The sequence below is a fragment of the Anas acuta genome, chromosome 3 (assembly GCF_963932015.1).
Source record: "Anas acuta chromosome 3, bAnaAcu1.1, whole genome shotgun sequence".
NCBI lineage: Eukaryota > Metazoa > Chordata > Aves > Anseriformes > Anatidae > Anas > Anas acuta.
In genome coordinates, this window is record NC_088981.1 from 63,793,692 (window position 1) to 63,821,524 (window position 27,833).

At 40.9% G+C, this 27,833-nt stretch overlaps 1 protein-coding gene across 1 annotated transcript in view; it reads right to left on the reverse strand.

Moving 5' to 3' along the window:
• The window catches only part of RNF217 (ring finger protein 217), a 61,619-nt gene that overhangs the window by 23,315 nt on the left and 10,471 nt on the right, over positions 1–27,833 (reverse strand). Inside the window, exon 2 of the mRNA XM_068677536.1 lies at positions 6,086–6,319. Within this exon, the coding sequence (XP_068533637.1) occupies positions 6,086–6,319 (234 nt within the window). The remainder of the gene's footprint in view (positions 1–6,085; positions 6,320–27,833) is intronic.

The following is a 27,833-nucleotide window of genomic DNA, read 5'->3' on the forward strand; positions in this document are numbered from 1 at the left end:
ATTTTTGAAAAAAGTTGTTGCTGTGTTTATAGTAGTAAGAAACAGAGGCACATTGCAGGTGCTCATTTTCAAATGACTGGCTTCATACCTGGCCCATGACCAAAGCAAGTAAGAAGCAGAAGCCACATTAGACATAGGCTTTGGGAACAACTCTACTTCAGCTGTGTTTGGCAGCACAGCTTCTGGCCAGGGAAGGTATGGCTCTCAAGCAACTGCTCGGCCCTCCTCACCACTTCAGCCACAGCCTGTGCTTCACACTGCCCCTAATTTGTACCAGCTGATGGACTGGACTGAGGAATTCAACCAAACCCAGCTTTTTGGCCACAGCTGTTCCCATACCTGGATCACCACAGACACGTTTGCGCTGGCAGTGCGTGGGGTGGGGATGCTGCTCAGGAAGCTCTGCCCAGGGGTGAGGACCCAGGCAAAGCCCCCAGGATGCGTTTTGGAAATCCTCATGTCCCACAAGCTGCCGTGCCCTCTGCACAGACACGCTGAATGCCTGCCCACAGCCTCAACTCTGTTTTGAGGCCAAGGCTGACACTCTGATCTCCCTGAAGTATTTTTCTGGGGGGCAGCCAGAATTCATACGTGCAGTTCTTACATCTGTTGCTACCAGCATGCTGACACTTAATACTTTTCCTTAAGTTCTACATACATAGATAGCATTTAGGTTTTTGACTTTAGGATTTTTTTTTTTTTTTATTTTGAACATGAGTACAAGTAATCCAATGGCTCAAGCTGAGTACTTTTTATGACTCTATCTGACCCATTTTTCAGTGGTTGCCATTAACTTTGTATAAAGCAAACATTTTTGCATTGCACTAGTGTCTGACAGCATAGCCTAATTCATATAATGTGAGGTATCTCTCTGCACAGCAGTGTTCAACCAAAGTGCTCTACCTTTACATGATGTGTTGCTCAGTGCACCACTTCAGCTTACCTCTTTATACCATTCCAAACCTAAGTATCAACGCATGCAATACGAGCTCATGCTCAAGAGAACTAGCAATTTTCCTACTACATATAATGCGGCAGAGTTTACCCCTCCAGAATTCTTTGCCTGGTCTGAATTGCAAAGAAGGAAAGCAGCCTCAAGATTTTCTTCTCTCTTTCCAACACATTTTAATTACCATTTACTACCTTTCTCTGAAAAAAAAAAAAAAAGCGTTTAAGTGCTAGAATACATACTTTTTTTTTTTTTTTGATATCCTGTATCCTGTGCTTGTATGACTTACTGCTTGCTGTTGCTACAGGGTGGCATTTTCCTAAGGCAAACAGTAAAATTCTTCATGTAGAGAAAAAAAATCACTTATTGGATGCTTTCTGTCGAAGAATAAGTTACTGAAACACAGGGAGGCAGCACAGAAACAGGAAAGAACAATAATAAAATTCATTTGAATTGAAACAACACATGACAGCTGCAACACGTGGTTTACAAAGACTATTACTTTTTGCATGAGAACACTAATCCCTGACCCAAGGCCAAGGCAAAGTATGAAACAACAGAAATACAAAGTATAATCAGTGCCATTTCTTGGATTTGTTGGTCCACAGGTCCAGATGCTAAGTAAATGTTATCCTGCTTGTGTGCATAATTCTTAAGAACAACTGAACAGTAAATTAGTTTCCCACTCTGAAGAATCCAAAGAATAGCATTTTTTCTGTTACTAACTAAATTCACACACAACACTGATTTAGGTTTACAGAACCCTTTAGAAACCAATGTGTACAACGGATAGCTCTGACTACTGGCTTACTGTCTGGACCACTATCCCCATATTTTTCTACAAGCTTCAAACTTGTAATTTTCAACATCACATGTCCCAGTGACCTACTGCTAGAAAGACAAATTTTAGCCAGCATCACATTGCATTACTCAGTATTTATTATGCCTCAGGCAAGGATGGAGCTGGTAGCCACCATTAAGTGTTCTACAACCTGAAAGAATCACAGAATCATTAAGGCTGGAAAAGACTTCCAAAATCATCTGGTCCAACCATCCGCCTACCACCAGTGTCACCCACTGAACCATGTCCCTAAGCATCACTTAGAAAACACTACAACACAGGATGAGGTTGCAACTGTAGGATTTCAGAATAACATCTGTTACCATGAGTGGCCCTGATGAACTGAAGTAAACTAGCGGGATCTACCTCATTAAAAGGTTTGGAGTTACTTGTTTATTTTTCCACCTTCCACAGAACTGAGTTAGTAAATAGATTTAAGATTCTGAATGAGCCACTTGACTGTTGTTGTATAGTGTCTGAGCATACATTAAGCAGGGAAAGAGAAGTATGTTCTTTTAAGAATTATTATTCTTGCTTTTCTTGGAACTGGTGGCCGCAAGACAAAACCCTAAACTTATTCAAACTTGGATTCAGTGTAACAGCATGGCAGGTACTCAAGAAATAGGAACACAACAGGGCAATTGTGGCTGTCTTTCAGATTCTTAAATCGTTCTTCCTCCACTTTTCTGAGAAAACCAAACAATGTGCTTTATGCTTCAGAGTGTTAGTGCATGAAATAACAAGGACACAGAAATACTCTTTTCATATGGTCTGAGGTAGTAAAATATACTATACCCCAGCAAAGCAGATAAACTATACCTGAAAAAAACAACAATACAAACAACCTTTGGTGTTTTCTCAAGTATGTTTTTCCTTATACCAACATTTACCTTTTCTTTTATGATTTCCATTTCAGTTGATCAGAATTGAGAGGATACATACCCAAGACATCAATCTCCCTTGAAATAGAAAAAAATACAGAAGTTCTCATACTAACCCTCTTCGTTCTCAGCTTTCTGAAATACTGACCTTTGAGGCTAACATTTTCCATTTTCTTAGCAAGCCTCTTCAGTGTAAACTATTCTATCATTTTCCTCACCTCCCAGGAAGAGACCTTTCAAAATTGGTAGGTAACAGCAACACAAAGCACTGACCATTGTGGTATGACGTTAGCAACACTGACTTCACATTAAAAATATTCTGAGAGTTTGAAGCTGCAGGAAGATTAATGGGATTTTCTGCTGCTTAGTGGAATGCTGGTTACAAGCTAGGATAGCTGAATAAATTGTGCAGTTGATGACATGAATCTCATGCTATCTCTAGCTACGGCTACAGTCACTTTTTTCCAAAAAAAATATGGGCTCCTGCCAAAACAGCTGCCTCCTTCTCATCACCAACCCATCCCTTGTCTCGTACCAGCTGAAAATAAGCAACAACAAAACAAACAAATCTTGTGTCCCATTGGAGCTGATCTTTGATCCAGCTCCCAATGTGACAACAAAACATCAACATGAGCAAAAGCAAGCCGGCAGGAACAAACAGCTAAGAGCAAAGAGGGACAGAACAGCAAAATCACTACTTTCAGAGAAGTTCAGGCTTCAGGCTGACTGAAGTGATGTGTAGACATGAAGATATCTGCATTTCAAGGTTAAAATTTTATCAAAAAATGGGGACAACTCATTGGAATCAGCTATACAGATTCATTCCATCACGGCACCTTCACAGCCACAGATTCCTACCGGTTCTAGAGCATAGAGTTTCAGAAGCTCTTCAGTCGTTCAAACAAAAGACAGCTTATGTAAGAACCACACTGAAAAAAAAAACCATTTACGTTTCCAAAGTCAAGCACTCAAGCCTTTATTTTATACAATGGTATTTCTTCACAGAAGCAAGCAAGAAATCTTTGTTATGAACCTCACGGGCTAAGGCAGAAAAAGCCCAACAATCAAGAAGTGCTTTTTCATGGCAGGACAAAGAGACAACACTAAAACAGGTGAAATCCAGGGCTGTCGGAAATAACAACAATAAAAGACAGAAAAAGCCATGAAAATCACTCTAGTAAAACCCATATCCATATGTTCCATGCATAGGAGCTTAAGTACCAATTTTTCTTTTCCCCCTCCCTCCCATTTCCTTTGCACTTTGGCATACCAGCTCTTACCAAAAGTTTACTAGAATCTTGCCAACAACAAAATCTTACGCCCTCAATTTGGGTCATAAGATAGAGGGCAAGGGTCTTTCCTTACTGGGAAGCTGGATCCCTTTGTGATATGAGTTCTTGATATACGAACCTATGTAATTATATTGCTTTAGTGTGCTGTCCTAAGGACACTCACAGCAAAAGGGAGGTTTGCATAGCAAGTTTCCCTCTTCTTTCTCTCCTCTGACAACATACATGTATGCAAGACCTTCCTGTCTCCAGTCAGACCTCTCCTATGCTATATGTGGGGAAAAAAAGTGTCTTTGCCTCCAAAGAGCCTATAATTTGAGGCACACAAGACAACATATGAGAAATCACATAAGAATAAGAAAACAGAGATAATGGTCCACAGCTACACGTGCATGTAACTAATCACATATACAGTCATATATAGCCTTCTTTTTACACCTCTTCCATGTGCTGATCCTAAAATAACTCACTAAAAGTATACCTATGGCAGAAAACGACACAGATTCAGGGAACAGCCCAAAGCCCTGGACCATGGCTATCCATACTGTTTGATAGCATTTTCCGAGTTGCATTTCTGATCTGTGTCAACTAGACATTCCTCCAGGGAACACACCTGGACACAGCTCAAAGCACACATTTTGACAGGGTCTGTTTCCCAGAGGAGACTTCAGCCCTACAGATCAGGACTACACAGAGCACTTTACCACAAAAGCAAGGAAAAGCTTCTAGCAACGCATAAGGCAGCCTCCGATTCTTTCTTTGTATAGGATTTCCAGGGGAGTGGTGAGAACATTTCAACCACAGCATTTTAACTCAGAGCGCTGGTGGGCAGGAGTACTCATTTTATGCTTTGAGGACGACAGAAAAAAAATAAATCTGAGTTGGCACATCCATGATGTAACAGCTACACAAACTGTGACAGGGCTCGAGGGAACAGCACAGCCTCCAGCACCTTATGAGAGACTGCTGAAGAAGCATCACAACAGTAGGTCTGCCCTGGACCATGCATCCTGTCTGTATCTGAAGGGACAGTAAGTGGATAGCTGAAGAATGGCTGCGGGCAGAAGGAACTTGACCTGCAGATGGAATTTTTCACCTCTGTGTAAGGTGCCAAAAAACTGAAAAGAAGTCCAATGCCAGATCTGAAGTCCAGCACCAGACTTTGTGGCAGCTTTCATGCAGTTCAAACACTGCACAGATACATGTAAGCAGCTTGTATCTCAGAGTTAGCTTTACTGAGGTTTCAATTCCACTGGATACACAACCTTGTACCTTTTAATCTTCACACTGGGCTGAATCTTATGCTGTAATTAGGCCTATCTAAACAACCATCTAAACTCCTACTGAAGAAAACTGGTTTGTCCAGGCAAGGCTAACTCAATCATGAGATTAGCCACCACAAGTCTAATAACTGGATGGAAAACTGAAACAGAGCATGATGCAGCAGACAGAATGTTCATCTTTTGGAACCAAGATGGACCTTCAGGAGCTCAAAGCTGCTTCTGCCTGCCATCATGCTTTTACTTTGATTGAAATCACAATATAAGTAAGCCTTCTACTAGAAGTGCTGTCAAAAGGTGTCTTTGATCTTTTTAAAACTTTGTGTATTGAGAGTCCACAGGATATTGAGAAACCACAGTAATGTTTAACCTCTATAGTAAGGGACTGAAGAAATCAAAACCAAGCAGCAGAACAGACAATGGCTCCAGTTCTTAAGAAGGAGCAAGCCAACAGGATGCTATCACCTAACACAGCAAGTGTCCCAAATTCATTTGTTGATAGTTTCAGGGAAAACCTATCTTTGCTGGAGTTGCACAGCTAAAATTGTCTGTAATAGTGTGATTCCTCTTCCCCAGTCTCTTCTAATCATGACTATATTATCTGCATGTCAGAGAAGAAAGAAAATACTCTTAAAGTACTCTTTGAATTATGCCAGGCTAAAATTATGCCACCTTACCAAATAAGTAAGGACTAAAGTTAAACTCTTCAAATTGTTAGAAATGAATTAATTAATCAATGATTCATATTCCTAATCACAGCTTGCACAAAGCCCCAGTGACAGAAGAAAGCTCACTTAATGCCCACCAAGTGCTGTCCTACCCACAGCTCTGGCGACCATGCTCACTTTGTATTTGTTCTCCAATTTGGCAGGGGTAGGAATGTGGCCTCTCCTCCGGAAGGTTGTAAAGTGCTTGCACTGAGGGCATGGCTTGGTGCTGGAGTCAATGCGGCTGAGTTCCAGGAAATATTTATACTTGATGATGTCCTCGTGGGGCAGGTTATAGAGGATGGTTGTTTCATCCAGGTGTTCGCTGCACTCTGTGATTGGGCATTTTATATCCGCTTGTCCCAGCTGCACCTGAATGCGGGGAAAAAAAAACATACAGAAGAGTTGCAAGACCTCTTGTTTGGAAAAGGTGCTACTCTGCAAGCATTGAGGAAGCAAACATTTGTGAGTTTTGTAAGAAAATTCAATTTAAAGTACTCTAACAGTCCATGGATTATCAAGCATATCATCTTAAAGTTATTTTGACTTCTTATTCCAAGTGAACTGCCATTTTTCCAAAGGGTATTTTCCAAATCCAACAGAAAAGCTAATTACTCCTATAACAACTGTAGTTATATACCATGGCAATGTACTCCATGAAACCAAAACGTGAACTAGCAGCACCCATGCAGCACTACATGCTTTGGCTGAAATAGCCAACTCTCCACTATCATGGCTCACATAGGCAGTGAGAAAGCAGGTAATGGAAACACCTGTATACTTTCATTCCAAAATGTGTTGGGAATCACAGCACAGAGAAATTAAAGTCAATTTAGGATCATCAACTCTGACTCAGTGCTAGCCCTGAGCTGACTCCTGCTAAGCAAGCACAGAAAACATCAACTGAGCCCGGGGCTGACCAAGCTAATAAATTTTCCCAGAACCTTGAGTGCTGTAATATTTAAGAAAGAAAAAAAATCCCTAAAGATGACCAAAACAAAAACACACAGAAAAGCATGCTCAACTTATCAGGGCTGAAACTGCTATTGATGTAATGAGCCCTGATGGTCCCAAGCTGATCTGTATGGACAGTTATCTGCAACACAGGTCTAGAGCTCCAGGATCTGAGACCAGGGCTAGACACAGGTCTGCACCCTTCATGCTTGGCAAGGTTTATTAACTTGGACTCCATGCCAAAACAGCAGATCCTAGCTGGTCTGTGAGCAGTGAGGCTGTATTTACTTGGCACTGAGCCTGAGTTAATAAACCCTGCTGGGTCTGAGGAGTCTGCAAGGACCCAGCATGAGCTTGTTCACTCACATCTGCCACACATAGTCCTGAATGAATGAGAGTTGACTGCACACGTGGAGCTGACCACCAGCCCAATTCTTCCTTACTAACCATCTCCGTGCAAAGAAGAAGGAAGGGGGGGCTGACAGTGGAATGGGTGTCTCTTTCTAGGAACTATTGGTTTGAGGTTGGTCAGTTTAATTTCCTTGGACTGCTTACTTTTTTAACATGTTCCATTATGGGGATCTGCAAACAATATACTAAATACAATAGCAACGTCTCAGATTTTGATGCAGGTCTTGCTACTGCATGGCGGTATCAGAAAACGTCATAAACCAGAGACTGTTAGTGCAGCATTTCAGCTAAGAAAGGAAAAAAGATAAAGCAACACAACCCTGCCCTTGCTGTCTCAGCTACAGAGTCATATGGGCTCCCACTGAATGATAATTTAGTCAGGAGTTAGAGAAGACATTACAAAAAAAGGTATGAAAAGACATTACAAAAAGGTATGAACCCCAAGGTCAACCCCTATTGACTTCAAAAAAATCCCCATGGCACTGCCTTTGTTTCCCCCAGCAATGCAGTGGAACCAAAGAGGTGAGGAAATTGTAAGATGGCAGCAGTCCATCCCAGACCAGAGCACAGAGATGAGATCTCAGCCCTGTGCGGCCTCAGCTCAGGCTGAGGGCAGGTCAGGATAGGAGACCTTCCCATTGTACAAAGGAGAAGCTGGCTCCCCTGAACTACACCCATTGTCAGGAGGCAAATGCTCCAAAACTTCACCTCCAGCCCCAAAAGATAAGGAGAACACCACCACACACAAACAAGTCTAGATTCAGGTATTTTGGCCTTTACCTGGACAAGGGTGGAACAGAAGGAGCATGTGGTTGAATGCACCATTAAAAAAAAAAAAAATCGAAAAAAAAAACCAAAAACACACAAAACATTCCCCCCCCCCCCCAACATGCTGTGGGGAATGCCCACATTTTACAGCTGGAAGACACTAACATACGTGAAGCAGCATGTGAAAAGTTGAACCCAAGCGTATGACAGAGTGATTCTTCTCAGAAATTAAAAAAAAACTCATTTTGATACATGTTAAAATGTGTTACAACCACACTGCAAGAAGATCACATCACCATGACACAGCACATCCCTGTTTTAGAGGGAACATTGACATCTGAAATATTTAATCTATGGCTTTACCACGTGATCCAAAATAAATATACTAGGAATTATTTTATGCTCACAGTTTGTTATCCAAGTATTTTGACCAGAGATAGTGGTCTCTGGGCAATCTAGTTACTCTGCTAGGAGTCTTCATATAAGTGAGAAGTTTTGCAGATGCTCAGACCTTTAAACATTTTCTTCCCACGTTCTAATAGCTCTGGCCTTTTTCTTTGCAGGTATTCCCATTATGTATATATACAGACTTTCATAAAAGTATATCCTTCCTCTGCTGGTGCCTACCCCTTCCAAGAGTCAATACAGCTCCAGCAGTGCTCTGCATTGCAGAACATGGACTGCTGGGCTGAAGCACTTATCAGTAATTCATTTCAGAACACGTGGAGTTTGTTTTAATTTATCCCTGTGTATCATCTGTGCTCAGGAAGCAGAAAGAAAAATCAGTTCAGCTCCCAAGAACCCAAATACATTAACCTAGGAAAAAAATTGCTACAGAAATAGAAAACTCTATTGCACTACTACAAGGATTAATAGTTCAATATATATAGTACAACAGAAGTAATGCTTCTATTTGAAGAAGTATAGACAAAACAATTTAAATCTAAATAGTCAAATGAACCCCATCTATGGCTACTTTGTTGTTGTTGTTTAAGAATTAGGGAAATACTAAAAGGGGTAAGCCCTTTTCCTAGAAGTAAACTAATCTGCATCGGAGCAACACTTCATGCTGAGAAGGCACACTGCATTTGGCATTTAAACTGGTGCTTAAGAACCACCACTTACATGACATGGTAGTTAGAACAAACCTGCATTTATAAAATGAAGGAACACAAAGCTGAACACTTTCTATTTTTCATGCCCACACAAAATATGATTAAATATGTGGTAAAAGTCAAGCGTGGTTTCAGTGTTTATTTTGAAAATATGTTTTACACCCACTTGAAGTAAATCATTTTTATCCTCTGTAATAGTTTCAGCCTTTCAAGTTTGGCAAAGATTGATTCTTTTCCTATGTTTTGAATAGGACTGAAGTGAACAGAGCTGTTTTGCTTATTAGCAGTAACTTCAATGGAGCCTTGTCTTACCAAAACAGTCCATCTTTGTTTGTGCACTAGCATTAGCAATTGATGCAAGTACAGCTTTAGAAGTAGCTTGTTAGGCTACCTGCTGCTGCAGACCCTGGAGGTGCTATGGAACAGCAGAGAAAAAAAATCTTTTAACCCCGGTAAAAAACAACTAACTAGTTTTATTCTTTTTCATGATTTTTTTTTTCAAAGAATTTTTGAAGAGCCTCATCCTTCAATATCAGCTTATCACAATGTCAAAACCCCGAGTTTTAAGAAGTCTTTGAATTTCAAAGTACCACCATGTATTAAAAGCTTAAGAATCCTCAGTATACACAACAGCATGGTATATTTTCACACTGTGAGGAATGACTGATATGTCTAAAAGCAGTTGAGCTGCTGCACAACAGTAAATGTCAGACTCTATTCAGTTCTTACGCCCAGCTGTGCTCAACTTTCGTAAGTCATCTCGGGAGGTACTAGCACCATTTACAATTCATCCTGTGAAAGCAGGTTCTCATGAGTTTCATCCTGCAGAAAAGCAACATTTAAACCGTCAGAACAGCATTACACTGCCCCACTCCCCCTGTAGAACACTTACATTTCTAACAGTGAGCCGAGCTCTCCCCTGTAAACTAACATGGATGTTATGCATGAAAAATACTTTGGAAGTGCACAGATGCAAGGGCCAGTTTGATACACAGGACTTTCACATTCTACAGAGGAACAAACTAATGGAAGAAAGTTGCTTTTATTTGCAAGAAAAATCCTATTGCCTTCTAGTTCACTGGAAATGTTCTTCCATAGTTTTATTTTGCTGTAAGATTCAACTAAGTGAATAACTACTTTCTTCACTTACTTCTGGGAAGTATCATCTTGATTTTTTTTTTTTAAACCAATCAAACAGGTTTTCATGGAAAATACTTTAATAGCTCTCCATAGGACTCCACAGTGGTAGGTGCTAATTGAATGAAATCCAAATAGACAACACAACAAGTGCAACCAAGAAGGAAAAAAAAATAAAGACACTGGAAACTTTTACTAAGCATTTTGCACCCGTCTTTAAGGTTGTGGTTCCATGACCATTCCTGTGGTTTAAGTACTAACTTTAGTAATCCATACCCTCTGCCTCTGTGTTATGCCAGTGATGTCCTACTCTTACAGAAAAAAAAAAAACACAAAAAACAAGCAATCCTATGAAACAGATTTTCTTTTTCAGTTTGCCCTCCCTGCTTACTTCCAAACTGTAACATATCCTCAGTGATGTAAAATGAGTAAGAATGAAGAGTTGGAAATAATAGTGATGCGACTAGATGAGATACAACTACTCCATTTGTATCTCCACCAAGTAGGAAGACAAACTGTGTTTCATGTGCTACCTCCAGCTGCACTGTATATCTTCACGTATGTTCTTGCCTGTAGTTCATTGCTTGCTTCACAGACCAAAACCCCTATGGGTGTGTTTTGTTTGCTTCTCCCCTTTTATTCATGTCTCTAGATAGCAGACTTGCATTAAACTTACTTTTAGAACCCATTTTTCAGTAAGCCACCATATTGTCCTCTCTGCCGACCACCACCTGTAATGTTGCATCCCTCCCCTACCCAGGAGGGAGGGTCTTCACCAGCTCAAGCAATGGGTACATTGCTGATCTCAGAAAGGTTACAGAAAGAATTGAAACTGGTGAGGAACTCCTGTATGCCAACACTGAATTCATAATTGTTAGTTCTTAATTCTTACACCAGGAAATACCTGCACGACCACCAAATCAACTAGAATGACCAGTCTTTCTTCATAGTCAGTCAGTGGAGAACAAGGAAGGCAATCAACTAAATCAGACTTCTATTGTGTCACAAGCTCATGTAGACCACTGCTGAAAAGGTCCATCATGGTGTCTTCCTTCACATCTCTTCTCTGAGGACACAAAGTCTTTACTCTCCTTTGGCACAGGTATTATGCACCTGGCTGAAGCCATGGCAAGGATGTGGTTCCTGCACCATGCCACATTTACAGTCACCTGGGCCCAAAAGTTCCAGGCACCAGCAGACACCACACCTCTTCCACTTACATAGTTCTACGATTTACATTAACTATCACATTGTCAACACTAAAACAAAAGCCAAACAAAAAACACCCAACTGAAGAAGTAGTAAAAGAGCCTTTGAAGAACATTTTAACATATCATCCTTGACAAGAAAGGCAAGCAAAAGCAAGAAGCTGGGCAGGAATCACAGCATATCCAACCACCACCACAATGTTGACTGGCTAAACTGGCCAGAATTAATTAGTGAGGATAAATGAGCGAGATATTATCCTGAGTCTAAGCTCAACCAAAACCTTTTTCTTAAAGGCCTCTTAAGTTGCTTCATCACTAGACAACATGCTGACATGAAGCTGCACTCCTTTTTGTCCCTTCTACAGGGCCAGGTTTCATCTGTTCACGTTGATTAGACACCAGCTTAAACATTCAGGTTCCGATTGTTCCACTTGCATAGGTATAGGATTTATAGAAAATTTTTTATAGAAAAACAAATGAACACTAAAATTCTCCTTGACCGGACATAAATAATTACCAACCTGCATGAGCTCCCCCCTCTGCCCTTTCATCTCCTGTTACTGTCCGTATCACCAAATCAATTAAAAACAAACAAAAAAGATTTAACCTGAGTAACGTTTTCAGACAACTATACTGCATTTGGTTATGTTTCTGCCACTCCACAAACACAGTGCACGCAATCAGAAGGCACAGAGGTTACACGCTATCTGCCGCTCTTGGTGTCTGCATGGAGCTGAAACACCCATGGTGGAGGTCACAGCAAGTCCCGTGTCCAGACACAATCAGAGGTGTTAACCCAAGCCACTGGGACATTTTGTGACCAAGGGGCAAGCCAGAGCTGCCCCAAGAGATATGGAGGGCAGAAAGCTTCCATCACCTTGCTGAGAAGACAAAGCCATCTTTCACCTCCTGTGTTGGCCTGCCTGCGAGGGCAGAGTGAGGGGGAAAATCCCAGCTGAGGGCAGCCCAGCAGGATGTGGGGCAGGAACTGCAAACCTTGAAGGAACCTGACCCAAACCCACACGGAGCAGGAACTGCAAACCTTGTAGGAACCTGACTCAAACCCACAGGTCTCGCAGCACTCGTTACAGGGAACAAGGAAACACACAACAGCTCTCTGATTTTGTTTAGGTTTGCATATTAACAAGGCCAAGTAGTGAGCACAATAGTTTTCCTATTCCTTAGGAGACGCATTCACTTTTGGTAAAAGACACAAGATGTTCATGAAAGAAGAGTTTTGAGCGTGGCAGACTGAGCCAAGTATCTGCCCTTTTAGGGGTGGAAAAGAGGCAAAAATATCCAAGCCCTGACAGCCGTTGCTGCTGCCTGGCAGTAGGACCAAAAGCACACAGGACCAGGTGTGGGAAGGAGCTGCAGGAAGGAAGCAAGGGCCAGGAGACCATCCGCATACCATGATACACTCGAGTAACTTGGCCACCACTGCTCACAGGGGCTTAACAGAAATGGGAAGTAGGAGCAGAGAAGCAGCGAGACCTTTGCATCACAAGCATTTGTCAGGCTTCCAGCATCACGATAAGAAGACTGCATCCAAGTAACACAGAGCACAGAACTGAAACAAAGCAACGCTGACAGCTGATATTTGTGAAGTAAATGAGAAAAAATGATGGGTTAACTCTTTAGTCAGCAGGTTTAAATTCAGATGAGAACAGCCTGTTCTCCTACACCCAGGATAAAGCTGTAAAAACTGTCATCTGTATTTGAATGCCCAAGCCCAGCCTGGATGTACCCCATGTGTGTGCGATGGGTGAGGCATGGACAGGCTGCAAAAGCTGAGCAAACAGCTCAAACATGAGGGGATCCAGGCACAGCCGCAGTGACAGGCTGCTCAGCAGGGGAGCTTTACCTCTGCCATGCAATGACACTTCGCACTTCCAGTGTGTGGAGACCTGAGCTCCCAAAAGTAGCAGTCATGCAATGACTTTTTACCACAATTCATCTAAATACTTATACTAGAAAAGAATCAACTGCAAAACAAACAAACAAAACCAAAATTCAATTCCCCCTTGAGGAACATTGCTGTTTCCTCATCTCACATGCAGAAGAAAACTGAGTAGCCAAGCTCTGGCCTCCACCAGGTTCAGACTGGATTAACCAGGTTCAGATCAGTTCCAACAGAATAATACTGTTAGCTATTAACAATAACCAACATTACAACCAAAACAAGGAAACAAAGGAAAAGTTCCTTTACAAACTGGTAGTCAAGAAATCAAAACCACAGTTACTATGAGTAATCATAGTATCTAGATCAAAACTTCCCCCCTCCGAATGCCTTCCCCGTGCTTTTCTTGAAGATGGACAAAAAGTTAATACCTGCAAGAGTAAAAAAACGTGGCCTCAAACTTCACCGTGAAGCATCACTTCAGTTTTCACATGGACCTACGCGAAATCCATCAACCACAGCAAGAGCGTATTGTGTGACTACTTGTATAAGAAGAGTAGATCAACAGCCCATTCTTCAACTATTTAGAACACAGGATCCAAAACAGACACAGAAGCTGGAAAAGGCTCCTGAGTTCATATTTGCCAACCACAATTCCCTTTTCAAATAGGAAAGAGGTCCCAAACTACCATATATTTGTGAAATCTATTCAGTGATCTGTATTACCAAACCTCTAATACCAATTAGCCCACACAGTGATTCAGCTGGTAGCATCAGCAGTAGTTAATTGAACCTTTGGCTTCACCAACAATGGCTGCTATTATATTTTATTTTAATAACTACAGAAGTGTTTCATGGTGCTTATTATCTTCCCAACTGAAAGTGGCATTTAGCATAAAATATAGAGAAAAGCACTCACAATCAGAGGGAAAGAGTAAAGAGAGGATGCTCCCCCATTCTCAATATTGCATTCCAGAAGATGGCTACAGAAGAAAACAACATTGCCATGGATGCGGGTGGTGACTTAAAAATAGCAAGAACTTTTACCATGAATCTCACAATTATTCTTTGACCACCCAAATCCTCTACATTCCATGGTCTATAGAAAAGGACAAACATTTTATAGTCATCCTCAAACTGTCCTGCTTTGCTTAAGAAAACTACCTCAACTATTTAGTTTCAAAATCTTTGCTAGGTCTGACGTTGAAGATGAGTTTTCTTGTGCATGTATCAATGACCAATGTTTTGACTTTTGACCATCAGACAAGAAAACAAGTTCTGTCCTTGATCACTTGATAAATTTAATACACAAACAACCAGGTTGCATAGGTGCAAGATAAAGCAAATGAAATTCTGAGAAGTACTTTTACCTGGCAGACAATTATCAGAAATAGTAACATATCTCCTTTCTTAAATTCAGGGTGGAATTTACAAGGTTAAGTTACTATCACTTGGCTTCCCTTAGAAACCATGCAACTTAAAGGAATTTGTTTATGCAATGAAGTTGTTGCGAAATAACTAAGAATTGAATTATAAATGGTTATTTTGCTCTGCATTCCTGCAAAGGAGTGCTATCTCATTGTACCAGTACATATCCAGAATAACCAAAGCTGCTTTTGGTGAAAAGCTACTACTGTATGAGGACTCCTACAAAGTGAAATTAACTGGTAACTCTTACATAGCTGGATAAACCTGAGAAGTAGACTAATGTGCATGCTGACATATTTTCAGGGGTAAATACTTCCTGGGAAAGGCTAACACAGAACAGCCTTCCAAGCTTGTCTCTACATACCAACATTTGGATGAGCCCCAGATACCATGCCAAAGCTCCAATTTCACATGACTTAATTACTTTATTTCTCATAATATGTTCTAAATGTAAGGAACATATTAATACGTTTAATGGAATGACAGATACAGCCACAACAGGGAGCAAACGTAAGATCAAGACCTGCAAACAAAACAGACTTCTCCAGGGAACTATCAAGGCAAAAGCTTAAACAATGGCTACGATCTGTACTTTGGGAAGCAAAAGTGAAAGCAAATCCCCAGGCAGAAGCAACAAACTACCCATCTCAAACAGCTAAACTGTTACCTAAGCTACCTCAGCAGAAAGCTATGACACAAAAGAAAAATCCTCTTGTGCAAGCTGAAAGAATGACTCTGCACCAGAACTGACCTAATCCAGTAGAGAGCTGCACGCAGTGATTTGTAAACACTGCATTTAACAACTGAAACATCAGAGTTAATTCTCTTGCTGAAATTCTGGCTATAATACTGGGGTTGTTACTACAGGAGGTCAGCTTCATGCAGTAGCCAAGTTAGATTCCTGGCTAAAACTTGAGTTGGCCATGAGGGAGAGATTTGATTCTGGCAAAAACACCATCACGATCAGATAAGGCTGTGGAAATACATGTAGCAAGAAGAACAAGGTCTCACTATGCTTTTCATCGCTTTTGGTCCTTTGAGGATCACTGTGCATTCAGGCACTGGCTGGGACTGAAGAGAAAGCTGAAAATAGCTGCTACAGTCACTGAATTCAGTTCTCTGCAGCTAACCTTTTGGGATGTTTAGGGAGACTAGACTATAATAAAAGACAAAATGTTCAACCCACACTGAAGTCTCCTCTTTCTGGATGCTAAGGCAGGCTTATCCTGCACCATCTGGAGTCTAGCCCAAGACCTCACATCACCTGATCAAACACACATGAGGATCTGAAAGATCTGGGGTACAGGCACAGCCAGAACTCACACATGAGTTGTCCCAGTACCCCTCCTCAGGCCTCAGACCTTTACAGTCCTCCCAGCAAGTCAGCCAGGACTGCACCTTGCCTATTGCCAAAAAAACTACTGAAGGATTCAATACAGCTTTCCCTCCTCCCTCTGCGTTAGAGAACAACTGTGAGGCTGCAAGGAGAGAAGCTTCAGCTGGCTAACAGTAGAAGACTGAAGTGCTTTTAAATTAGTTTTCCAATTGATGAGGCAGTTGAATTAATTCCCCCTGTGACACATGATCACTAGTTCACAACCCAATAGACAAGTAGGAAATGCCTGGCCAAGGAGAAAGGCTCTTGCAGAAGTAGCTAGCCGTTATTCATCCTACTTGTCGTGTCAATCTGCTCCTACAGATCATGTACCAGGTATTTGTGGTAACTCTGTTTACCTATAATAAACCTGAAATATGCTCAGCAGCTCTCCTTTGTAAAAGCAGTTAATGGCAACTACAGCAGAAAGTGTGGAGGGCTGCAATGCATTCCTTTTCTGTGAGCTTTATGCATCAGTGTTTTCCCCACGTACATCCTAAAATTACTGTTCTTCAGAAAGAAGCTTGCATCTTGGCACACCTAGGTCATTACTAGGCTATCTTCCCATTGTGTGCAAGTACTCAAACTGCTCAGCTCCATGTGTAGAAACCCACTGCGTGAAGCTCAGGCCTGAGCTCCGTGCCCATGCTGACATTGGCACCCGCGGCACTTCAAAGCCGGTCCTCACACCTCCTCACGCTCTGCTGGCCCCATGTCTGCTCTCCGTGCAGCTGTCACCCTGAAGGATACGGAATGCTCAGCTGTGCACCGAGAGCAAACGGAATGGCTATGAGGTAACCAGGCTTTTTAAAGAGAAGAAATGTATTACTCATCAGTTGTTTCCGTAAGTTAACAAGAAGTAGGGAGGGATTCTATCAGTAACTGTCAAATATAAGCAACCACTTCAGTGGTTTCTAGTGTAAGAATAAAATAATGACTATAAAATATACAATATGAATGGGTCACCTCATTACTTGATAAGAAGTTCCAAAATTTTCACCAAATTTTCGTTTCCAAGAATAAAGATACCGCCATGCCTACAATTGTAGGAAAGACTATTTGCCATTTCTGCAGATACTGCCCACCAATTTACAAATGGAAGTACTTCAAACTTGTCCAAAAAACACTAACAAAACAAACAGCCAAACAACAAGAACATCCTAAAACCAACTCTGAAAACAAGGATTACTGACTACAAGGGTTTCTAAAGTGATGAGCAGGTCAAAAGATGCCTTGAAACATCACTTTTGACAGCATTAAACCTTCGCAAGGCTCCAGAAACTGGGTTGCCATTTCACATCATGCTGCTGAACATTTAAACAAAAGGCTTTGTTCCTACCAGAAGGCAGAGTTTTCAAACTCCACCACCAAGAAGAAATGGAATTGGGAACCAGGAATATGGATAGATAAAATGAGGTGAAGGAGGTATTTTATCAGTTATACCCATCTCCACTCCTGAAACCACAGACTCAATGGTAATTGAATTCCATAATAAAAGTTCAGGAAAGTCTTTAAATTATTTCCAAAGAATGCAGTCCTTATCAGGAGAGATGTTAACAAATAGGAACTGAAGAAGCAGAGGAGAAATTAATTCTTATAAAACATGGTAACACAGAATACACACGATGTACACATGGACATGCATCTTTCCAAGTCCAGATTTTACATGAGTGAAAAAGAAAGGATTGTTAGCTTTCAGGACAAAAGAAAAAAAAAAAAGTTTGTTATCACAGAGACCAACACTTCCCAAAAGTATTTGATTGAGCATTTCATTGATATTCTCATTGAAATGAAAGTACACCACATGACATTAAACACCATTGACCTATCTACCAAATATGACCTCTAAAAATGTTTAGCTCTCATCTTATTAAAAAATTAAAAACAAAAACTTTTTATTTGAAAAGCATTAATTCCAGAGCAAATACTTCTACATAGTAGTCACAAACGCAAATGCCTTCTGTGGTTAAGCAATCATTGATGATTGTTTGGAACAAGCCCAAGTTTCCATAGAGGCCTGATTAGCTGCAGTGGTTTACTTCAGAAAGGGGAAAGCAGTCACTGCTGTTCGAGCTTGGCTGGGAAGAGAAAGAAGAAGGGATGGGAAAAGAGTGAAAAGAAAGAAGAGCCACCAAGTTCAGCCACAAGTCACATTGCTTCTTCCCTGAAGCTTTTCCCTAGATCACAATGTCCTCTTGCCTGGCATGCAGGGGAAGAGAGGGGTGTACATCTACTCTTCACAATTTGCTCAGTCCACTTGACTTCCCTCATTTTAGTAACTCACACGCAGAGGCTTGCTATCTTCACGACTGCTCCTGCTCTCCCTTACCTTCATCCAGGGAAGACTATGCACCTGTGATGTTTCCTTTTAAGCTGCACCTGTACAAAACAGCAGGAGCTGCCTCCAAGAACTGCCATCACTTCCACCCACCAAGCAACATTGATTTTCTGTGCAAAAGAAAGGCAGAAACATTTGCACTTGTGACTTTAGTGGTTTTGGCAGCATGCCCAAACACCATGATAAATGATGTGTTTCTTGTGTGCTCTTCACCCAAATGCTGCCTGCAGTTTTGGAAATCTGTCATCCTGCTGTTAGTTAAGTTCTCAATTGTACTGACATTTCTCCAGAAGAATTTCTCCAATGTTGCAGAAGAACAAACATGGCTGTGTCAATTTTGCAATAATTTCAGTCATTTTGGAACTTCTATCCACGTGTTCCTAGGTTAGATACTCCTCCTCCCCCCCCACTCCTTGCTATAGATGTTTTTTGAACAAGTAATGCCAAGTTGTAAAGAAGTATCAAGAAAGAACATTAAGAACTTCTGGCAGCACTGGTAGGGCTGAAAATCAGCTTGAACCTTTACAGGGACTATCCCCTAGTAGTTAACATTGCTGGTACTCGTTAAGATACGCCTCAGCACTTTGCTGGTGGAAAGAGGTCCAGCTGCATGATTTTTCCACTCTAATACTCCCAGCTGGACAGGGAGAGATGGCAGAAGAGATGCTCCAGAGCTCATCCCTGGCACTCTCCCCTGCCCAGCTTGATCACCTGATGTCCCGCTGCATGCAAACACACAGGTTTACAAGAACACTAAACTGTTAGTATTAAACAACTAATGATAATATGCTAACATTACAATGGCACCTCTGAAATCTATTGGTTAACTGAACAAAAGCAAATCTTCAAACTTCCTCCCTCCCATACTCTATGTATTCCCTACATAAATGAAAGTTGACATCATTGAAACAGCCATAAGAGTATACAAAATACAAGATTTTGCAGTCAAACTCAATTTAGCACCAGTTAAATAATTTACCTGTACAACAAGAAAATAATGAAAAAGGAGCTAAAAATCCGTTTGCATTTATATTAAAACATAAACCTTTAGAACTGGGTCACTCAGGTAAAAAGTGACAGATGTGATAAAGCCAAAGGATACTTACACTTAAACCCACAACCCACTTGCTGCCAAGCACTGGGAATAGTGTATCAAGAGAAAGTTTAAGAGCATTTTATGGAATCATTTAGATTTAATGAAACATCTTTTGTTAAGGGTAAAATGAATCCTACCAGCATAGGACACCCTAATTATAACGCCATTTTTTAGTAATGAGGTCTCTGGAGCATACTTTCAACCTTTAGAAAAGTAAATGTGTAGTATAAATATTTTAATGTAAATACGTTAAAATTACAGAAGACGGAAAAGAGACTCATATATAGTGTAAGTGGAATGAAAAAGAGCTTGTGTCTTTCAAGGATCAGTGACTTCCCCCACAGTTCTATCAGTTATATCTTATGCCTTCACACACTGAACAATTCTGCAAGTTTCCTACAACAAACAATATACTATATATAAAGAAGTCCGAACAATTTACATGCATCAGGAAAATGAACATTAGTAAAAATAGGAGAATATACCACACCAGTGGTAATTTCTGTATTTGTTGTAAGCTTTGTGTGCTAAATCCCCAAAGTACAAATGAGTACATTGAAAATTAAGTGCAAACTACGGTTCCCCTTGATTTCATTTGAAAAACCGTAATGAGTAACAATGAACAGGTTAGAAAGTCTTCCCGCCCACAGGAAGAATGACGCTGCTTAAAGAAAATAAGAGGTCATAAAAGCATATACATCCAAACCTGTGAAGAAAGTTATTAATCTCTCATTATAGTATATGAGAGCATCTTGCAAATACAAATGTACTTTTCCTATTACTATGATTTATCTCAAAGAACACCTCAATAGCTCTTTGTGACTGAGTGCCAAAGCTGAGCTCAAACACCAAGTCACTGCAATAAGTGGTCATCTGCGAGACGTTTGTATTAGGTGACTTGGCTAAGATCTTGGAAGGCTCAGAAAAAAAGCAACGAACACTTGGACAGCTCAGTGTTATCAGAATAATAGCGAATTAATTCACCTAGAGAAAAAATCTGCATGTCTTACAGCAGTTTGTTGTCATACTGCATTTGATATCCTGTAACTAGCATTTGAACCATATAGACAGACATACTGCAATGTTGAGTCCCTCACCTGACCATGGAAACCCTACAGGTTTTTAGTAAAGTGGCCTTCATGTGGGGTTTACAAAGTAAATGGGTTTCTTCAAAGTTCTTTCTCCCAGGTACCCAAACCAACTCCATATTGTATTTTTTCCAAATCAAATTCAAGTGGAAGAGAACATTTCCATTTGGAAGAAGCATAGGGAAAAAAATAATCATCTACAAATCAGCAGACTACTACAACTGTGACACATGGAAGAATCCTTTACTCAAAAAAAAAAAAAAAATAAAACCACCTGCTGAACTCACATGGGACTTGTCCTCCTGCTTTGACAGCTGATAAACCACATACATACACAGTATTGACTGCTGCACAACACTTAAAATGCATTGAGCAGCAAACATAAGTGCAGTAAAGGACAGACAACCTGGTCGAGTAGCAGAAACCATTCAAGAGATCTAAGCAGAAAAGTGGAAGAAAAAAAGTGGAAAAAAACCACACACTAGAAGATAGTAGGACTGCTTCATTTAAGTGCCACTAAGAAGGGAGTATGACAATTCTGTTACTATCCCAGAAGCATCACAATTACCTGCAGTGCACAAATTCAGAAGGAAACTTACAGCGAGAGACCAAAGAATCCAAACGGAAACATGAAAGGAAAGGATGTATCCAAAACATGTATATTTCCTCTTTCAGGAAGTGATCTGTAATTCAACTTCATTATGAAGGTTTAATCACCATCTTAGATATTTACACTATTACAGCACTCAACATGATTCCATAAAATATTTAGAGGTTCAATGAAATTTCAGAATAGCTATTCCTCCCCTAAATTTACATTTTTGGAGAAAAACTTAATTTTACAGATTTGTTATTAGTTACAGCTAAAGCCATACCACAAATGGGGTCCTCTCCCCCCAAAAGTTGAAACAAATCTGACCTCCAAGGTAGTTTAAACTGTTGTAGGCGTAATCCCAAGATTTTTCCACTGTTGTCAGCATAAGGCAATTAAGACTGATCAGCTATCCTAATTCCATATTTTTCCATTTGAATAAAAAAAAAAAGCTATGAGCAATTTCCTGTTTGCTTGTGTTTGCAATGTACAGCATTAGTACAATTAATTTATCTGTTGTATAACCCAAGGCATGATATATGAAGATAACTCCCCTCAATCCCAAACCCAAAGGAATATCTAAATCTCTAAAATGCAAATAAGTGGTCAAAGCAATAGCATGTTAATCAGTTCTGAATTTCCTACTGCCATGTGGTGTATTCTTAAAAAAAAAAAAAAAAAAAAAAAAAAAAAAGAAACACCTGTTGGCATCCAGTTTAAATTATTATATATTTTTTAAATATAGCCCATTTTGTTTCTGGTGTCATTAGTGCAGCCCTACCTGCCCAACAGCATTAGTCACTTCCTGCATGAGCACTTCATCACCTACGCGAAGTGAAAACACCTTTTATTACATCTAACGCCATACACAGATTTCACTGAAACTTCAATGCTGTAATCGAGCACAGCTGTCCCCCATGTCACCACACACAAGGGTGTGACACACTAAGCACTCTGGATAGGAACTTTAGAGAAAGAATAGCTCCTTTTCTGAAATCCTGCCCCCTCCAACCAAATTAGGTTGAAAAATACCTTCCTAATGATCGGTGTGAGAGTTGGATATCTTTCCATTGTAGGCTTTTAGGATTTTGAACTTCCAAGTTTCACAACTGCTCCACTTGAACACCAAAAATATCTATGAGTAATAGAAATGCAAGGCTATAAAGCCCGATCATTAAATGAGCATGCTGAAATCATGGGCTGTTGAGTAACTGAGTAACATACACAAGTCCAGAAGAGACATATCGCAACTTCTCCATGCCACAAGGAACACCACTGCCCATGACCCTGAAAAAATCCCAAATCCACAACATTTTAAAAATAAAGTAAGTCTGTAATTCCACTGATGTGAACTTTGTTTAGGTCCCCCCTACTCCAAGCTGCACAGGCACACAGCAACGAAGGGCAAAGAGCTGCTTCACCTGGCCACAGCTGATGGGGAAGGGAGGTTTGGTGTCCTTTTGGTGCCACAGCAGGACACCGGCAGCGCAAAGCACAGCCAGCTCCTGGGTAAGTCTGCTGCCCGGGCTGTATGTACCTGCTGAAAAGCAGATGGGCAAGGGAGAGGACGTCACATCTGATCTGCCTGCAGGGATTCTCCTGCAAGGTCTTTTTGAAAACAAGACAGGCATGCCAATGATATGGCTGAGGAAGCAAGAGTTTGTGGCTCAACAACAGCTCCCTCCACACAACAGATGCTTGATGGCTTCCAATACAGAACTTCACTTAAACGGCATGGGTGAATAATCCAGCATGCAGCCCTGTCAGTCCTAAATTGCACAATTTACCTTTTCAGAACACAACTGCGAGTACCATAGCAAAAGAATCACTATGGAAAGGAAATGCTACTGACAGCTGAAAGGAAGCTCATCCAGGAAGGGGAAGAAGAAAGAGCAAAAGGTGGAAGCCAGTGAGAACAGAGGTCACTCTCCAGGATCTTGACAGCACTTACTAGGTAAGCGCGAACCTTTGAAGAAACTCAGCTTCCTGCCATAAATAAAGGTTTTATAACCCACTCAAAATATCTATTAGCCAAGCAATTACTTCATTTCACCTGTCTTTTCTTATTCTTTGGGTGGTACCTCTGTGTTTTTCAAGTTTCTCAATAGGTCATTACGCAAGATAGACTATTGCTTGATATAATCCAGACACAGCTCTCCATGTTTTTTTCCAGTATGGCTTACCTATATGAAATATTTTCCATTAAAACTCACAAGCCTACATCTTTCAGAAATAATTTTTTTTAACGTTCCAGTGCCTATTATGTCAGCGTATATCAAGCTTCACATATGCATGTTGTTTGTTCATATCCTGAAGCAGGTTTGTTGTGATCTTCTTAGTCTCAATACTGATTATCAGCATGTTGAGCCCAAAATTAAATCAATCAGCACTTCCATGAAAGTTATCTTCCCATGCAGACCTCGCTGGTGATATCATTGACACTACATACATGTAAAACTAAGGCCCTGTAGGAGACCAATTTATTTTGGCATAAACCTAGTATAACAAGAATGGAATAAAAATACCTTTTTTGCTATACAGCCTTCAGAGATGCAAACACATACAGGACATTAAAGATGTAAGACATGCACTTGGCTACCCTGCCTCTACCTCTGCACAAGGTTTGTTCACATTCCCTGTGGGACTAACTTCTGCACAAAGCAGCAGTAAAGAGCACAGCACTTTCCACAACCGCATTCGGGTGGCACGCAGGTGTATTTGGGGATGAATACGGAAACTTGATGTTTATGGCAACTCAGCCTTCCGAGCAGCACGGCCCTCTCCACGCACACTGGGCCAGGCACAGAGCCAGGATGGATTTCTCCAGAATCCCCCAAAAGTCACCTTGCAGCCATCTTGAGCTACCAAAAGCCCAGCTGGCAGCTCATACAACATTTTAAAGATGCTAACATCTTTCTCCAAACCATAGAAATAGCTGCCAATAACTGGAAAGAAAAAAAAAACACCTAACACATTAGGAGTTAAATTCAGGATGCAGCCTGCCAAGCGAAGCATGCATCTGAAGACTCGCAGAAAAAGGAGGAAGCTCAATAACACTCAGCTACTGCCTTCCAGTAATTAACACCATACTTGCCCAGGTCGTACCTGTGACTTCACAGCAAAATAAAGTTCAAACCTCACACCCAAACATCCCCAAAAGAGATTGCTTTTCAATGTTACATAACTTTTTTTTGGTACCTTAGATATCTGTTCTGGTCTTTGTTTTCATGTAAAAGTAATCTGTGGAAGCTAAAACAAGCAATCGCTGGTCTTTGCTAATTGTTCATTCTATCATGAGTTTCTCTACACAGCAGCTTGCACGAATTCCCATAGAGAGTTATTTCACAAAGGCATCCTCTGTAGTCAGCATCAAGCCAGGTAACAGCAGTCAGTCTCTCCCTCAGTGAGGGGGAGCCGGGGGAACTGACTCCATAGTTGCTCTGATTCAGCCAGTTTTGAGATTTATTTAAAAGTCAGTTTCCCTAAAACTGGTGTGGAACACGTGACTTTAAATTCCTAATGGACCAAAGATGTACAGTACACAAAGCACGGTTCTGAGTGCACTACTTGCAAATATGCCCCGGGTATTAGAAAACTCTTCACTGCATTCAGTGAGTAAAGACAGTAACATCAGACAGTCAAACCTCTTCAGCCATCTCCTCATTTAACAGAATGCACTCACAAAAGCACAGGCTTTCCCATCCAACTGGGACAAATTTGGTGCCTGATGGTGCCACACAGAATACTTTCAGATGGGACTGCAGGCGCTGGCTTTAAGAGCTGCTCAGGTACTGCACTCTTCTTCCTGAGCCCACAGGGACTGCAAAGGAGCTCCCAGATCTCTAATCCACAGATACACGCTGATTTCGAGCTTATGCCATTTTTATAGCACGTGTTGTGCCAAAATTTCCGTAGGTGTCTTCCCCCACTCACCCACACCCTTGCATTTAGAGAAAATTAATATTTCTATTCTCAGTTCTCATTATGGTAAAACAGACCCACATTTGCACAACAGCACTTTTTCCTTTTCAGTCCTCCTTCATTCCTGCCACTCGTTAGCGCTGGTGCCTGGGATTCCGACAAAGCCTCACCACACACAATGCCTCATTACTCTCCTTTCGATACTACATCCTCAAATTGCATTCAGTTTTTCAGTGACCCCACCATATCAGTCTCTTGCATCTTCAGTCATCATTAAACCATCATCATCAAAATGCTGTTATTGACCTCCAATCATACATCCTAACATGCCACAGTATCTGATTTCATTATACCCCTACAAAGCCTGAGAACAGGCTAGTTAAGGAAAGGGAAGAGAAAGCAAAAGAAACATGTGCAATTAGAGGAAATACACAGAGAGACCAGATAACCATTTAGAATTAAATTTGCTGCAGGACCTCCAAGAAGCATTGCTTCTCTGAAGAACAGAAAGCTTTTTCCCAGTCACAAAAAGGAGCGCAGCTGAGGGCTTGCTCAGACAACCTCATCCTCACTCCTTCCTTTCATCATCATGACCAATAAAGCTTAAAATTCTTCTAAGATCAAAACACAGTACAGAAGCTGAATGACAAGCTAGTATCAGAAAGCTTACTACCTGGTACCAGGTCTTTATTGAGACAAAGAAAAGGGACATTCTCCATGTCTCCGCTCTACCCAAATAACCCTAAACAGGTATCTCAATGCTGCTCACTAAGAAACATGCTTCCAGTTTGTGAAGGTGTGTAGATACAGACAATTCATGCCAGTGCAATTGCTAGAAGTGTGGATTACACAAAGCTTAAAAAACTTCTACATTAGTTGTAAAGATAGGCTTAAAACTTTTATGGGTCAAAAGCATAAGCAATATGCTTATAGAAACATAAAAAGTTAATTAGAGTGGAGAAGAATATATAGAAATAGGAATGAATTGGTCTCGGTTATCTTCTTACTTCGTGTAATTGTACCAACAGATTCTGTGACCAAGGTCAAGAACAACCTTCACTAAGAGTTTCTTAAGCAAAGATCTCATGCATACCAGTTCTTTTATGATGGTGCTGTACCTTGTTATATTGTGTATTTTTAAACAACATTGAACTTAATAAATCCTTGGGCATTTCATAACTTAAAGAAAAATCTTCTTTCCATCATTTGGAGGTCTGTATCTTTATTCATGTGGTATTTGAACAGGTAGAGAGGAACAAGATACTTCTTTTAAGAGTGCTCTCATGGAAGAAAAAAAAAACACTCTTTAACCCACAAGAAAATAATTTGGCACTACTTGACAGCAATAAACTAACATTTCTGAAACACTGGAGAGACTAAAAAAAAGGTGTCCCCTTTGAGCATTCACATGAAAAACTTCACTGGTAAAACTGCCTTAGGGGTAATCTGTTCCATATCAAAGGTGACTTGGGGATGCTTTAAAATTCCAGCTAATCGAGAGTTTCTTGTTTAACGACACTACAGGAACAAAACACAGGCGGACAGCAGCAGAGACAGAGAGGTACCAGCTGGGCTGGATGGAAACCTCACTGCCGCAGGTGGCTCTGAGAAGGGCTCTGGACTGTACCACATCTGTCCAAGAGCTGTGGGTGCTGATGCACCTTCAGGCGCTGGACAAGCCGTGACTTCCGTCTGGATGGTGAAAGAGGAAGCGATGCCGCAACGTGACCAAACTGCAGTTTTGATTTCATCAAGCTCCAGTGAAAGCCTCCAGGTGCAGACTTCTCAAGCCAGTTTTCTCCTCCTCTCACGCTGCCCTTCAATCCTTGTGCTCTGACAAACTGCTACCGCTGCCAGAGTAAGTGGTCCTGCTTAGCCACTGTCACTTCGTTCGGTACCACCTTCTGGTGCGTGGCAGTGAGGAGACAACCAGGAACTTAAGGCGACAAAAGAAGTTAAGAATAGTTGCTAAAGGTTAACTTTAACCCAGGTCACTTTTTCTGTTGGTGGAACAGGTAATGCAGAAACAGTAAGGGCCAAGTAGCACTGCTAGCTAAAGTGACTGTAAACCACTTGCCTTGGCAAGAGGTCTGCTCTTTTTGATATAGGAAGAAAAAGAATAAGATCCAGAAAACATCTTAGATACTTAATCTACTACAAGTGACAGCTTGGCCTTGTCTAGCTAGGTCTCCTCCTGCCTTAGCTTAGGTGAGGTTCTTATGAGGAACTACTTGCTAGACACTTCAGGCAGGATTTGCTGAGTTTCTCTCACAAAAAAAAACAAAAAACAACAAACAATTGTGAATCAAAACCTAATACAAAATACCTTCTTCACAGAGCCAAAAGCACCTGGTACTGTCCATCAGTAATAGTCACAATTCACCGCAAGGAAGGTTTAAATATTAGACTGGGAAGCTGCCAGTAATTTAAAATGAAGTTATAACTCCAGCAAACAGCTTGAAAGAACGAACATCTCTAGATGTTTAAAAATTACTGCTAAGTGTCACTAAGAAATAAAACAGCAGCAAGTCTGAATCTACTTTGTTATACAAAGG